Source organism: Curcuma longa, chromosome 1, assembly GCF_044706935.1.
Source record: "Curcuma longa cultivar G26 ecotype Majalengka, Jawa Barat chromosome 1, ITB_CL_G26_1.1, whole genome shotgun sequence".
Classification (NCBI taxonomy): Eukaryota; Viridiplantae; Streptophyta; class Magnoliopsida; order Zingiberales; family Zingiberaceae; genus Curcuma; species Curcuma longa.
Genome location: NC_133861.1, coordinates 18,422,501 through 18,437,861, shown reverse-complemented (window position 1 = coordinate 18,437,861; position 15,361 = coordinate 18,422,501). Strand labels below are relative to the sequence as shown.

The 15,361-nt window shown below is 40.7% G+C and overlaps 2 protein-coding genes across 3 annotated transcripts; both read right to left on the bottom strand.

Moving 5' to 3' along the window:
- Window positions 1–1,051: 1,051 nt before the first annotated feature.
- LOC141845745 (pathogenesis-related genes transcriptional activator PTI6-like) lies at window positions 1,052–2,137 on the bottom strand. 2 transcript variants are annotated; one of them, XM_074733743.1, is made up of 2 exons: window positions 2,059–2,137; window positions 1,052–1,982 (listed from the first exon to the last, which is right to left on the bottom strand). In XM_074733743.1, the coding sequence occupies exon 2, from the start codon at window positions 1,915–1,917 to the stop codon at window positions 1,204–1,206; it is 714 nt and encodes a 237-aa protein (XP_074589844.1). In that variant the 5' UTR covers window positions 1,918–1,982; window positions 2,059–2,137; the 3' UTR covers window positions 1,052–1,203. The 2 variants fall into 2 exon arrangements, with proteins under 2 accessions (XP_074589844.1, XP_074589853.1); XM_074733752.1 differs by having other exon boundaries at window positions 1,052–2,000; window positions 2,069–2,125.
- Window positions 2,138–5,662: 3,525 nt separating this feature from the next.
- On the bottom strand, window positions 5,663–10,739 carry LOC141817038 (uncharacterized). The gene is made up of 21 exons (XM_074704759.1): window positions 10,487–10,739; window positions 9,889–9,968; window positions 9,570–9,656; window positions 9,392–9,442; window positions 9,180–9,297; window positions 9,007–9,063; window positions 8,847–8,911; window positions 8,687–8,770; window positions 8,525–8,575; window positions 8,351–8,413; window positions 8,210–8,256; window positions 8,057–8,126; window positions 7,924–7,986; window positions 7,619–7,708; window positions 7,506–7,544; window positions 7,154–7,381; window positions 6,984–7,069; window positions 6,820–6,868; window positions 6,599–6,679; window positions 6,412–6,505; window positions 5,663–6,135 (listed from the first exon to the last, which is right to left on the bottom strand). The coding sequence occupies exons 1-21, from the start codon at window positions 10,602–10,604 to the stop codon at window positions 5,954–5,956; spliced, it is 1,803 nt and encodes a 600-aa protein (XP_074560860.1). The 5' UTR covers window positions 10,605–10,739; the 3' UTR covers window positions 5,663–5,953.
- Between the last annotated feature and the right edge of the window lie 4,622 nt (window positions 10,740–15,361).

Sequence of the window (15,361 nt, the reverse complement as noted above, 5' to 3'; positions counted from 1 at the left end):
TAATTGATGTAAGAGCTTCTCTTAACCTTGTTAATGAATACCTTTTTCCGTGCAGTGGGTGCCGAATGATTTATCTCTTCAGCCAGCCCATGAATTCTAGTGTGAGAGAAATCAACCGTGTTTGGTCCTACTCACATGACATGCTCAGGAAGTGCACTGAGTGATGCTGCTGCTGCTGCAGTCGAGCATGCCTTGCTCTACTTTGCCTGCTTGCATTCCATATCTTTGTTTTGATCATGTGGAATCTTCTTCTTCTTCTATGTGGCCCCTTCCTGTTTTTATACTCAGCCCCACAATCGAGTCAACCAATTGGGGGCAGAGATAAACAAACTAAATCAAAAGGTTCAGTCATTTTGGAATGTGTAATTAATCTGATGACTGGTTGAACCTGAACCTCGCTGGCTTAGCTTGATCTGATTTTAGAACTCTGGGTTGCTCATAATTAAGACTCTCATTCTCCTGTGCATCTGTGCTGTCTCGTTTCCGCAAGTGGCCAGTGTTTCATCGCGCATGCATGCGTCTTGCATGCATTTTAAGAGTGCCTCTACTGTTCTCTGGGGCGATGTTGTCGACACATGCATGCCAAGATAGTGCAGATGATTTGATCTGATAGATCGCACATATATATATTATTCGAGTGCCCCACCGGCTTATTTTGCCTGTGTCGGCATCCTCCTACCTTTTGTTGATCTCACAGGCATCATCAACTCGTCATGCTTTTGTTGGATGGTAGGTATATCCAATTAAGTTCCACGGAGCAACATGAACTTGAGGTTTAGCCATAGGAGGAGTTGACCAGTCGTGTCATTTTTATATTGCTTTCGAGTTTAGTCGCCAATTAGCCTCAGAGTCATGCGCTTCTCGTGCGTCCAAAGTCTAAACGGACCACCCACGTACGGATAAATGTACACGGGCGCTTTCAAACCACATTCTCTCTTTAAACAATTTCCGTCTGGATGATCCAATGCGAAACTTATCGATCTTCTTCAAAAGATGTCGTCCTCGATTCCAAGTCCAATATTAAAATGGAAAAGGATAAACAAAAGGCATATAAAAAAGCCCAGAAAAAAACACTATTCCATTCCAAGAAACGCCGCCCACTCTCCTCCACTACACACCATTTTCATGTCAAAAATGCTCCAAATATTGCTCAATTTAAACCCACTCCACAAAAATGAAAAAATTGAGGGGAAACTCCGACGGTTAGCAGAAATCTTCGGTGTCCAAGTCACCGAACTCCACCACGTCACTCAGTCTCGGACTCGTCCAGTGGCGATAGTAGGAGTCATGCAGCCAAAATGGCGACGCCTCCCCTCCCAACTCCTCTAAGCCGCCGTCGGCGAACTCGATCGGCGCCGCCCAGTCTTCCCCGAACTGTAGCACCGACGTCGGCGAAGATTGCGACCCAGCTGCGACTTCGCCTCTTTTAGAATGAGGGGACGTCGCCCTCTCCGCGAAGTTGGTCACCGCCCTCGGCCCTTTCAGCCTGACGGCGGCCTCGTCGTACGCCGCCGCCGCCTCCTCGGCGGTGTTGAAGGTCCCGAGCCACACCCTCTTCCTCTGGTTCGGGTCCCGTATCTCCGCCGCCCACCGACCCCACGGCCGCCTCCGGACCCCGCGGAAACGCCGCCCCCCGCGCTCGCGCGCCTCTCCCGACCTCTTTTCCGCCTTCCCCCTCCTCCTGCGCTGCGTCGGCGCCGTCCCTTCGATCCGGATCTCACGCACGTGGAGCTTCACTCGGCGCCGGAGGTCACCGCGCTCGTCGTCGCTCGACGAGGAGTCGGTGGCGTCGGCATCGACGAAGAACACACGAACGACGCTTCTCCTCTCACTTCCCGCCGCGACCGTCTTTCTCGTCGAAATGGCATGCTCGGAGAAGTTGAGGTCGATTCGTCGACCACCGTCCGCCGGAATCATTTCCTTATCCACCAACTCCAGAGCCAGAGCATTCAGCAAAAAAGAGGTACCTTTGCCTCACCGAGCTTCCACCATTTCTCAAGCTTCAAATCTCCAAATCAGCGAATCGAGATAAAAGAAAACAAAAAACTTAGGTTTTACCAGGATTTACTTCAAACGCCCAAATCGAGAAGTGAGATCGGAAGGGATGAATCGGATGGGAGGAGATGGAAACGACCGTAGCAGGATGAGAGGTTAAAGAACGTGATGGCTTATTTGAGCTCGGCGACGCAAGGCTTTTGCCCCCACCACCCTCCTCTTTTGCCCATTTTTACTATTTTACCCTACCTACAGCTGGTGCCGTAGTCCCTGGAACTCCCTAACGGCCAGCTCATCTTCCTGCCGCGTGTCTCCTCGTAACGACTAAGCTTCCCTGGCCCATACTGCACGGCCACGATCGCTTCTCCTCCGCGGCCTTCGTCACGCGCGCGGTGACGCGACGGATTCGGTTGCGCTGCGTGGTCCTGCCACCCCCACCCGCGATCGATCATGACCGTCAGATGGAAATCATATAGCGATCTGATGGCAACCGCGTCATCATCTATATTCCGATGAATGAAATCGTTCGCGCGAGTGCGACACGTAGGAAGGAAGATATGATTCTATCAATTAATTAATCAGTAATCCTGTCTATTATTGGAAACTAACTTAAAGTGGTATGTGATCTAGTACTTTTGTGGACGCGTATCATATCTCATGTTAATAATTTTAATAATGAATTATATTTCCCATTAATCCGCCCATGTGCAGGAGCTACACGATCGAAGTAGAACAGCAGCAATGAAGTCAGTGGCTGCTAATGGACAAGAACAAATGAAGGTGGATAAGGATTAATAAATCTTGTGTCCGAATCTTTGCATTTATAATTGATAGTAGACTTTTCCAAAAGTTGGGAGGCCTCTTGATTTCTTACTCTCCGAATCCGATTCTCTTAAATGAGCAAAATCTGGGTGAAAACTATCGTTTTAACTTTGGTCGAACCACCTGCAACTTTACTGAACTCTTTTATTTTATTTTATTCAGTTTTGTTTTTATGATAAGATCTTATGCTACGGTAGAGCATCGCAATCTGATCGATATCAAATATTTATTTAGTACTTTTTTCAAAGAAATTCTAGTTCAGTTCTTGTTGTTGATTTCGGTGCTACAGGTTGTTAAATAGCAGCAGAACTCTAGAATAGTAAAACCTTTTGATTTTTGGTGTCCGATCACTGTCGAGTCACTGCGGCGGACCTATCGACAACTACAAAGGCGAGCGATCGAGGGACGGAACTGAAGAAGTGTTCTGAAATGAAGATTTTGTTTGAAAGAACCATGAACTGTGAAGGCTGCATGCCGATCAATAAGTAGATGAATAATTCAGGCAAGAGTTCATCTGAATCTACGTGATACACAATATATATTTTCAATTATTGCAGGCCATTAGACTGTCTTTTACTGTGCTAGAGACTATCCTATAAGAAATCACCATGCTCCAGAGGCATGTCACCTTACAAGTTACAAGCTACCAAACCCTACACCAAGAGGGCAATCTCTTCTGAGCTGTATATGTTTCGTCTTGTAGGTTTACTACAATAACGCTGGACAAAGATCTCTTAAGTGAGATTGAGTGGGCAGTCTACTTTGCTGTCACTGTGGAGCATCCACGTGTTGCAAGTCTTTTTGGTCTCCTGGGTTCCTCGTTTTGGCTGGTGGAAGCAGATGTCTCGACCATGGACAATGGATCATGGAAAAAGCTTGGAGACTCCTAATAATAACAGGTACATTTACTTTGAAAGCACGATGAAAAGGAAAGCATTATGATTAAAATATCAGACATGGATTGTGCTACAGGTGGTGTGGTGGGTCTATCTTTTCTCTCACAGGATTGTCTCTGCATTTAGGCCACGCACAAGGCATCATGCATGTGTTTGGTTTTAGCTAAGATGAAGTGCTCATTGACTCAATTACCTCATTTTCTTGTTCTTCTTGGCCCTGATATGTATTTGCCAAAGAACTGTCCGGATATTGGGCTGACAAAATGTGCTATTCCTAATCCAGTTTGTCATCAGTAGTTCCATACGGTCAATAAGAATACTTGTTTAGATATTTTTGTGTTTGAATCACTGCTAAGATCACGTACTAGTTAAAACTACAAGATTTCTGTTCAAAGTAGATCCCAAGAAAGCAAATCATACTATGATGTTTGATAGTTAACAATATCTAATACTTAGGGATCAAGCTGAGAAAAAATATATCATTAATGAAACTCAAATTTTCCTTCTTTTCTAGGTTTATTTACCCCAAGATTTAAAGCAGCATCAACAACAACAAAAAAGTTAAGTCAACAGGAATGCTCATCGAGAGAACTTGAAGAGTTCATGTGTGAAAAATTGCAAAAGACGACACCTGATGGTAAAAAAAAAAGATTTAAACATTTTCTCACTTCACATTTTTTTTTGCCTATGTGTTGAGTTAGTTGTCAGTTCGGCTGCCATATTCAGAGGAAAAAGAGGCATGAATCTGAATAGAGAACGACAAACCCACACCAAAGAGAGAACAAAAGAGCAAATACCCACTATATTGCCAGACTTATCCAAAAGAAAACAAAAAAAGAAAAAAGAAAAAAGAAAAAAGACAGTCATTCCGAAGAAGAATTTTTAACGACTTCAACAGTGGAAAAGCTGTTCTTGAACTGCAAACGTAAAGCATTCATTTCATAATGCGTAGGGAAATAAAGTCCACAATCCTCCAGTGCTGAAGCAGGAAGTTAGAAGCAGCAGTAGCTACCCAAGTCCAAGCACATAATATTTCAGTACAGAATTAAGATTGTAATCTTGAGAACAGGACACCAAAATTCTTCTACTTTACACAAGTCTAAGAAGCCATTCGGCACTCGGCGAGTCAGCTAGAGCACCAAAATTCAGCAAGGAAAGGAAATCAAAGCATTGTGAAAAGTCAGCAATTGTGTAAGGGATCCATTATACAAGACAATGACAAGGGTGGTTTACAGACTCCTTACCAGATTCCTTTGTCAGCACAAAATCAAAACCTACCCCGGCCCATTTGATCTGTTGCTTGAGTACTGGTTCCTGGTTGCTATTCGATTAAAGGTTGATCGTGACTTGCTGTAGTTGTTGGCCGACGTTTAGGTAGTGGAGAGAAGACATTCAAAAAGACGTGTGTTACGTCATGTCTTTTGTTTGTCAGCAGTTTGGTTGGCTGGTGGTAGTATCCTTTGCAAATACATCAACTCTTGCTGGACGATCAGATATCTAATGTCTGATCACAGAAGGCAAATCAAGCAACCAACCATGAGAATACTAATTAAATATAACAGAAAGATTCAAACGTAGACGCTGAGTGCTATGTCCAGGAGTCTTGACGCACTCCCTCGTGAACTTTGCCCACTCCCCGTCCTCTTCCTCACCATATCTATCCTTCCACGCCATCTAAGACCACAGACAGATCCAACAGACCAAAAACCTAATCCGGCGGCGTCACAAATCGACTCTCTTCTTGTACTTCAACGTTCCGGCCAACCAAAGAAGGGACAGCACAGCACTCTGCCATCGCGCGCACGGGATGAGAAGGGAGGACGAGACTGGTAGGAAACGCTGCTATGCTTCAATTTTATCCGCACTTTATTTCCAGGTTATGCAAATTTGTTAAGCGAGAAAAATTATATCAGATAAAAGCAATCCATACTAATCATTGAAACTTAATGATACATAAAAATCTTCTTTCTTCTCTTAGAACAACGTACTCTTGATTCGCTAATAGGTCAAGGAACCAACTTCGTCTAATCAAAATCAAACATTTTTTTAGAAGAAATGAAACTACACCTGAAACTCTAACTGACGGCATGGTCTCTGCTGCTCCCTGTTAAAACACTGGAGCAGACACTCGACTTCATAATCGACTAACTGTACAGTGCAAATGCAAACCTGAAGAATAGAACTGACAATAAAACCACAAGACAAAAGCCATAACAATATCCGGGTTAACAACTCTAACGTCAAACATGCACGCCGTTTCCATTGGAGTGGAAATTTCCATTAAGCAGACTTTTAGGAGATTTCTTCAAGCTGCTCCCATTTTGTTGGTAGATCTTGGGGAAACCATTAGATCTTAAGTTGCTCGGTTGACCAACAGCTTGCAGCCAAACATTTAGCTGCCCGCATGATGCTGCTATCAAACCTGTAAAAGAATTTGTCAAGAACGTAACTATGCTGACAAGATTTAAACAATGTTTAACATAGGATTTAAAGAAATAATAGAAAAGGAAGTTCCATAGAGGAATCTCTGAACAAATAACGTGGTCCAACTCCAAGGACATATGGAATAAATTTTTGTCGAAAAATTGAATTTGACTTTAATCATGCATGTAAATATAACTGAGGTATGTATGCTGAATTTGAGCATAGGATTTGGCTTAGCGTCTTGAAGTTATGCAAGATTCTAAATGCTGCATACCTAGGAAAACTGCAGAGGGTTTCCCTGGTCTAGACTTGAATTCCGGGTGAAATTGCACACCGACATAGTAAGGATGAGTAGGCAGCTCAATAATCTGCATGATTGTTGATAAGAGATATATAAATGAACAAAACCTACAAAAAGAATCTGAAATTCATAAGTGCAAGAAGATTATCCATATGTCCACCTCCATTCGTCTCCTTGTCTCATCTTTACCAACAAAAGCAAGTCCAGCTTCTTCGAATTCTGTAACCATTTCGGGATTAACCTGCAAAATTAATGATTCAAAACTGCAGGAAAAGAACAATAATAGAAGATCAAGCAAGCTCAGTAGTCGTATTAAAGTCTACTTATTAGACTAGCATTAACATTAAACCTCTCTAATCAACAGAATGATTCAAGGCAAACCTCGTATCTGTGTCGATGCCTTTCGTCGACAAAGCTTGCGTTTCCATACCTAAAGAAACCGGAAGGAATAACTTGTCAACCATTTTTTATTCTGCAGTGTTTGCAATCATTAATCTAAAACCCTAAATATGATTTTGCTAGTCAAACGAAAATTTTCTGCTTACAGCTTTGCAGATTTGCAATCAGCAACATCAAAATAAGTTCTCCTTGATCCAAGTCTCATTGTACCTCCCATGTGAGTTTTCGAGCCCTTTTTGTTAATACAGTGTCGATAAATCATGAAAATGTTCCAGAAGAAACAAGATGAAAATATATTACAGAGGTTGAGAGATACCTCTGGCATAAAAACAACAACAGGACTAGCTGTATCAGGATCAAACTCTGTGCTATTTGCCTCTCTCAAGCTCATTACTGAGCGAGCATATTCTATGACAGCAATCTGCATCCCGAGACAAATACCGAGATATGGAACTTTGTTTACACGGGCATATTTAGCAGCAAGAATTTTTCCCTCCACCCCTCTATCTCCGAAACCGCCTGGTACTAAAATGCCATCTGCACTCTGAGACAAAAGGTTGTTTGTTAACATGGATACAAAATCTAAATTATAATGGAGCGAAACTACAGATTAAGAGAGTCGAGGAATGTTTGGCGTTGATTTCTCTCAAGTAAAAAAGCAAGCTTACCTTCAAACACCTCCATGCTGTTTTGTATGCATCTGGTGTCTGTACAAATGAGAATTATTGTAATTTTTGACAGGAATGACGGGAAGAGGTACTAGAACATCAAGGAAACATACCTCTTCAGCAGAAGATTCTTCAAGATCAGATGAGGGGACCCAATTTATGACAAGCTTTTTCCTACATTCAACGGAAGCATGCAAAAGAGCCTGTAATTTCAACAGGGAGATTATTGCTCGAGGCTTTGAAGATGGAATAACATAGAATGTTGACAAATTCAGTGAAAGAACTCATTTTTATAATAATTAACACCAAAATAAAGAGTTGCCAACTTAACAATGATAGCCCTGAGATGCACACGGAGTTACAAGTCTTGATGGAAAACCATTGCACTTAAGAAGAACAAAGTGAAGTGTACATTCACCTTCAGTATAGAGAGATAAGAATCAGGAAGACCAGTGTATTTTCCCACAATAGCGATCTTCACCTGAAAAACAATAGTCGTTTGATTAGCAAGTACTTTTAACTGAGAATCACAAAGGTAGACGAAAACTCACAGGCTCATGCAACATATCACAGAGTTTAGCTCTGCCCATCCATTCTACCAGCGTAGGTTCCTTAGCGCATCTATACAAGTTAAAATTGACTTGTGAGGGAGGGAACCAATAGATGACCGTATTGGAACAAAATAAGCTTTGTAACAAACAGACCCTTGAAGGTTTAATAGCTTCAAAAGAGCTTCGTGTGTCTTTTGCTCCTGTAGGTCAAGAAGGATGTTTATATGGATGCTATAATAGCAAGATATAATTTCTGCAATGGAGAGTATTCATAGTAATGTCAAAAAAAAATACCCTCAAAACCAATGGAATGTGCCAGATGTTTGTAACATCATGGAGATTTATAATATTTGCCACCTAAAAGAAACAAATAGTTGATTGTTGCCATCAAATTAAGCACTCTCGTTCTGAAGGAAACGAAAAAGAGCCGGGAAAAAATTCTCAAAGAATAAGAGTTGAGATGATTACTGGAACGTGGCAAAAACGAGAAAGTTTTTCTTTGACATTTACATCAAGGGGCTGCAAAAAAAGCATCAAATTTAACTTCCATCGATCAATAACAGTAGTAGAAAAGAAATTAGTGGTATGATACAAGAAGCCAAAACGATGAAAGTAGAGTTCAATAGGGACCTTCTCACAGCGGCAAGCTAAAATATGTGGTACTAGCCCAAGTCCACGTAATCCCCTAACACTATGTTGAGTTGGTTTAGTCTTCTACAGGAATATAAAGAGTGTCAGCCATGAAACTTCGGAGAAATATATTCAGCTGAAATGACTTTGTAGTCATTACCGGTTCTCCCACTGATTTGAGAACTGGTACAAGACTGACATGGACCAGACAGAAATTACCAGGCCCTGAGCGAACATCAAAAAAATCTTGTTCATGAGGAGGATCTAAAATAAGCAGTTAAAACTAACATATCTAGTAATTGGCTGTCGATTCTTCTCACCTACACGGTAGGAGAATTGACCCAAAGCTTCAATAAATGGCATTGATTCGATGTCCCCTGAATTAAAATCACAGTTGGATGAATATGGAAATATTTAGGAAATTCACAATTGGTGTATCTTTTGACTACTTTAGTTTTTGCTATCTAAAACCGAATTCCTGAAGGAAACTTACCTATAGTTCCGCCCAATTCTATGATACAAACATCAGCTGGTTCATCTTTACCATCCACCGGTTTCATTGCCACACGTTCAATCCATTCTTGAATGGCATCTGTAATATGCGGCACAACCTTCAAAGAAATGAAGACGGGTGTGAAGGGATACTAAGAAACTTGCCAAGAAGATCGTGAACAGGTAAAATTGGTTCAGGAATTAGAGGCACACCTGAACTGTTTTCCCCAGGTAATCCCCCCTCCTCTCTCTGTTAATGACATGCTTTCACCAGACAAAAATAAATTATGAGAAGAGAATAACAGTAATTTTTTAAAAGAAAAATAGGCAAAGACAAAACCGAGTTCATTTAAAAATTGAGGATCAGAAACATCCAAGGTATGAAAGTCACCTGATAGATTTTGCCGGTTGTAATATTGTTGTCACGAGTTAACTTGACGTCAAGGAAGCGTTCATAGTTTCCTAGATCCAAGTCCACCTAGGAACCAAAAGAACGGACGCCATAAGAAGTGAAATGAAACAACAGAAGAAAATGATTTCCTGCCCTTTCACGGAAAAGGATTTGGCACAAAATTTTCCCAGTTACATGAAAAGGTTATGGTTTCTAGACTTGAGAAAGTATAATAGTATCCCTATCCTTAAACGAATAGCAATTTTTTTTCCAGATTACGGGACGCGTATCAGAGATATATATCTGATGTGCTCATTACCTCTCCACCATCATCTAACACAAAGACTTCCCCATGCTCGAACGGTGACATGGTCCCAGCATCAGTGTTTAGATAAGGATCTGCACCGAGTCCACAAATTGCAGAGTTAGAAATTTAAGATGAAGTATTGAAGCTCACCTGGTATAAAAATAAGGATATGAAGAATTTTCACGGACTGTTACTGTTTGTTACGTTGTTTTTTTCTAAGAAAACTAAATGAGAAACGCAAACACTAGAAAAGACAACAGTCTGCTCGTGACCATACTGCACATCATCCACGACAATGTATTTTTTCCGTCAAAGTTCAAACAAAAAGCCATTCAGTCAAAGAAAACTGCTAAAAATTTTTGCCAAATCCAAAGAACGAGTGAATCAGGTATCTGTGTTTCAGATGAGGCCCGAAACTTTATGCCTATGTCCGCCATTAAATCAGAAGGACGGAAGGAAAAAATCCATCTTTTAAAAAGGGAAAAGGGAGGGGAATGCGATTCAATAAACGATTTTGACGATTTGAAACGAGAACAAGCAAGAAACAATTTTTTTTAAAAAAAACAAACATCTTTTGGTTTGGGAGAATATGAAAGGCCGAGGCGTGTACCGATCTTAATGGAGGTAACGCGGAGACCGCAGGCCTTGAGGAGGACGCCGATGCTGCTGGCCGTCACGCCTTTCCCCAACCCACTCACCACACCGCCCGTCACCAACACGTACTTCATCTCTCTCGTTCGCTCTTTCTCCCCCTACTAACGCTGAAGGCGATGACAAAGAAGAAGAAGAAGAAGAAGAAGACGAATAGGATGGGAAGCAGCGACGGGTTTATTTATAAATCCTCTCGCCCGACAAGCTCTCCATGCTTCCTTCCTCTTCCCTCGGACACAAAAAAAAAAGTAGTTTTTTCTTTAATTCCAAACATTAGGAGAGAAAATAAAAAGGAGTTTTTTTCCTCAACGTAATTCTTTTTTGCCGAAAAAGCGCGTTACTTTTTGAAATCGTAATGATGTCCATGTTTACTACAATTTTAAGATTTAAAGTGCAATTATAGTGTTTCTTAAATTTTGACATCACTATTGAGTCCAAAGTTCACAATTCAAACCATTTATTCTAATCAAGTTATTTCGCTAATTTAGTTTTAGTCTTCCACACTTTTAATATGCTTTTTAAGTTAACTCATTTTTCATTTTTTAAAATCATGCAAAGGAATTAATTAATATATCCGTCTAGTTGAATTGGTTTATCCGTCTGGTCGTTGCGGTTTTGGATGTTGTCGCGGCAGGTGTTTTAATTTCTTGTTCTAAGTAAAAGCAATTAGGTATTTAGGTGGCTAATTTGTCTCCCTTTCAGGCAGAACAGAAACTTTGATATTATAAATCTGTTACTTAAAGGTTCATCTGTGCAAATGTAGCTTTCTTTTTGTTTCACTCTTATAAATGGTGAATTTCGAAATTATTGACGAGGTAAATGCAATATTTCCACGCTTCAATCGAAGGGTACACGTAATTTACGCAAATATAGAGTTTCTCTTTTTAAAAAAGAAAAATTGGTAGAATAAAGTTACATGTTCAACAATTTATAGAATAAAATGGATAATGTTAGGTAGGTCACTTAACAAAGGTCATGGATAGATTCAACATCTCACATGGCCAAACATCTTGTCAAGGAGAAACAAAATGGAAAAAATTGAATGCCTTGACCCCTTGGCCTCCTGATCTGACCAACAACACCAAACGTGTCATTTATCAGAGCTTCACGTTGGTGCTCCATGTTGGGCAATAAATTTAATTTCTTTTCCCGCCTTTTTTAAAAAAAATAAAATTTCTTCCACCGTTATATATATATTTTTATATTCTGGAATCAGTTTTGTTGTCAGTGGGACCAACCTAGTAGTGGACCGGATCGGTGAATTAATTTAAGGTCTTGTTTTACTTATCTACACGCCGACTAGTGAATTAAGGAAGTGGACGAATCAAACACGATGCCGACATTGACTTCGCGTCTATTTTGCCAAGTGGCGAACTACCACGCGACCCATCGGGTAGCGCCACGCATCGTTCTCATGGCTCCCATTCCGATCGAGACACCCGACCGCACCGCCACCTTCCCGCCACGCCAGCTTCGAATATCGTAATCGTAGATGGCCCGACCACCTGAAGATGGCTCGGCCGGGAGACGGCCCAGAAACAGCGCGGGAATCCACACGCGGCGCGAATCGCAGGCGGCACGTGGTGGGGCCGCAGGCAGAGGCCCGTCACATGAGAGAGCGAATCTAATTGAAGGCAGGCACAGAATCTGAGGCCGCGCCGGGTCGTATCTCTCGCAATGGATTTGTGGAAGAAGAACGGTCGTAACCGCCGTGCACCGCTCGTGGGCCCCCTTCGCCTGCCGTCGGGATCGTGGGCTGTCGGCGGATTCCGCGGTCCGGTTGTTGCCGGATTTGATAATTGGATAAAAAACCATGTGGCCGAGCAGGTCGCCGTATGCGTGTAAGGTCATCCAATCGGGGACCACCACCACCCTCCATCATCACCGCCACCGCCGCGACAGTAGTTGTTGAATGGAATAATTTCACCGCCCAGATTCGGCCTAACGTGTCAGTAGATTCTCGGCGGTTTAGTGGTCGTTGCTTCCGTTAGATGTCGTTAGTTAATTATCGAGCGGCAAAAATGGCAGTTAATTTAACCCGACCAGCTCTGCGGGTCGTTAGATTACTTGCCACTGATCAATTAACGCAAACAAAGTTCATCGATCGATTTGCAAGTGAGCATGCGGGCATGCCAAACAGGGTAAGAATTGGGTGACCAAAAAACAAATGAAAAGAATAAGATAATGTTGGGCGCCAGAGACAAGGTATATGGAGGAGGACCAGCTTGATGTTTTATCACGCACCCACATGACTTCAGACAAATTGGTACTAGGCTACGTGCTATGATTTGACAAGGCTGTGTGTAGGGATTACATGCATGAGCATATGAATCCTGTCCTATGTATCCTTTTTTTTTATTAAACGCTACATCTAACCCATCATCTCATATATATGGCTACCACCTACTTAATTACACACTTTGCCTCCTTTATTAAAAGTGGTTGGGTTCAGTTCAGGTGAGTCCTCGGCCAATTGCATGAGGGCTATGGCACTGATGGCCCATATATAGAGAGGATGGTTAATTTGTACGTACAAACAAAAGTGACGAATCCAAAGGTGGTTCAATGCCAAGACAAGTACGTTTTAGAATAATCCAACTAATTAATTAATACGATACTACATCAATTGAAAAAAAAATTCAAAAGACATATTTTAGATAATACGAACATATATTTACGCGACCAATAAATACTTTAATTAGGCGATGTAAAATTATGACAAATATATCCATCAAATGAGTAAGGGATAGAGCTCAAAGATGTAAAAGGATCTATATAACCGATCTCATATAATGGGATAAGATTTTGTTGTTGTTATATACTCGGTGCGTTACGAAACTTCACTCTCGTAGATAGTTTTTAAGAACAAAGTATTTATAGAATTTTAATTAATGAATAATATGATAAGTGTTCCTGTTTAAAATTGTTGGTAAGTGAATCGACAAAAAATAATTGTTGAGGATATGAGGTCAATGATAACAAAGGCAAATAGAACTCTTAGAATGCCTACAATATTTAGACTATTGGGATACAATTAAAGTTTCACATTTGAATACATGAAAAAAATAATGAGTTTATAAGATGCAAAATATTTTTATTAGTATAAGGTTTTTTGAGTAAAGTCCAAAAATAAAATTTTGAGGGTTTAGATCGAAAATGCACAATATCATACCATTGTAGAGATATTTTGATTTCATTGGTACTAACAATTGGTATCAAAGTTGTGAATGTTAGAACCGATAGAATCAAAATATCTCAACAATGGTATGATATTGTCCACTTTGGGCCTAAACCCTCATGACTTTATTCTTGGACTCTCCCCAAAAGGCCTCATTCCAATGGAGATATTTTCCATCCTTTTAACCCCATGATCTTTTCCATGTGTTTTAGATGTGGGACTATGTTTGCACCCTTGCAACCCAACAATCTCCCCCTCAAACAAAGGACCACAAGCCCCCCAACGTCGTTTTGATGTCTGAATCCTCGATCCACCAGGACTTTTTGTCTCTCGGTCCACCCGATATACTAGGACTTCCAACATAGCCGCAGCTAGGACTTTTTGCCCTTCGGTCCACCTGACCTACTAGGACTTCCCACCTAGTCGCAACTAGGACTTTTTGTCCCTCGATCTACTCGACCTACTAGGACTTCTCACCTGGTGTCTAGTCCTCTTGATTCAGACATGGGAGCACCCACTTCCTTTGTTTTAAGGGTTCAAACCACATGGTTAGATTTGGATCATGACTCATCCGGCGGTTAGTTCGGTGAAGAGCGGTCTCGCTCTGATACCACTTGTTAGTACCGATGGAATCAAAATATCTCTACAATGGTATGATATTATCCACAATGGCCTAAATCTTCATGGCTTTGTTCTTGGGCTCTCCCCAAAATGTCTCATTTCAAAGGAGATATGTTTCATCATTTTAACCTTATGATCTTTTACATGTGTTTTAGATGTGAAACTATGTTTGTACCCTTGCAACCCAACAATGAGAACCCTCAAGAAAGTGGGAGTGAAGTGGCCTTAAAGAAGTCATGATCTATATAAAATCATGTGAAAACTCCTAGGAAAGAGAGAGTGGAGTGCCTTAAAGGAGTCATGGTCTATGTCCATTGAAGTCATGTGGATTAGGTCCACTGGAGTCGTATCATTAAAAAAAAATAGATTAAACAGGATATAGTTTGATATGATTCTTTCAAATTAAGAAAAGTTATCTATATCAATGTATATATTATTCCAGGATCAACGTACTCGATTGTGTGATAAAATAAATTATCTATATCATTTTTAATTTCAAAGATCATGGAATTTATTAGACCATTCAAAATAATAATCATCTTACTATGCTCGCTCCAAACAATTAAAGTCTTGAGCTAAGCTCAAGGGGGAAATTAAGGAAAAGCATGGGTGTGGGTAGGTCTCTTTTCTTTGGTTGTGAATTGTCTAATAATATGTTAATGCGTTTTTAAGGTAAAACATTAAAATCTTTATCTTTCAAAGTTCGGTGATGATATTAATTTAAAATCTAACATAGAAATTTAATTAAGACATACACTTGGCGGTCTCCTCTTCACGCCAAAGTGTCGGGGTTCCAGAAGACAGTGTCCAATTTTGATCTAACCACCTTTATTTTATTATATATATCAACATCGCGCTTTTTGCTTGTTTCAAACTTGTGGATTTTTCTAAGTTATTTAATTTGATTTAAGAAATCCTCTTCTTTTTCTTAACGATGCTTGTGTTCCAATAAATCACAAGGAATTATCCTCATCGTTTATTATTATTTTTTAAAAAAAAATCTCGAACTTTTGTTTTTTAAATGTTTTTGTTTCA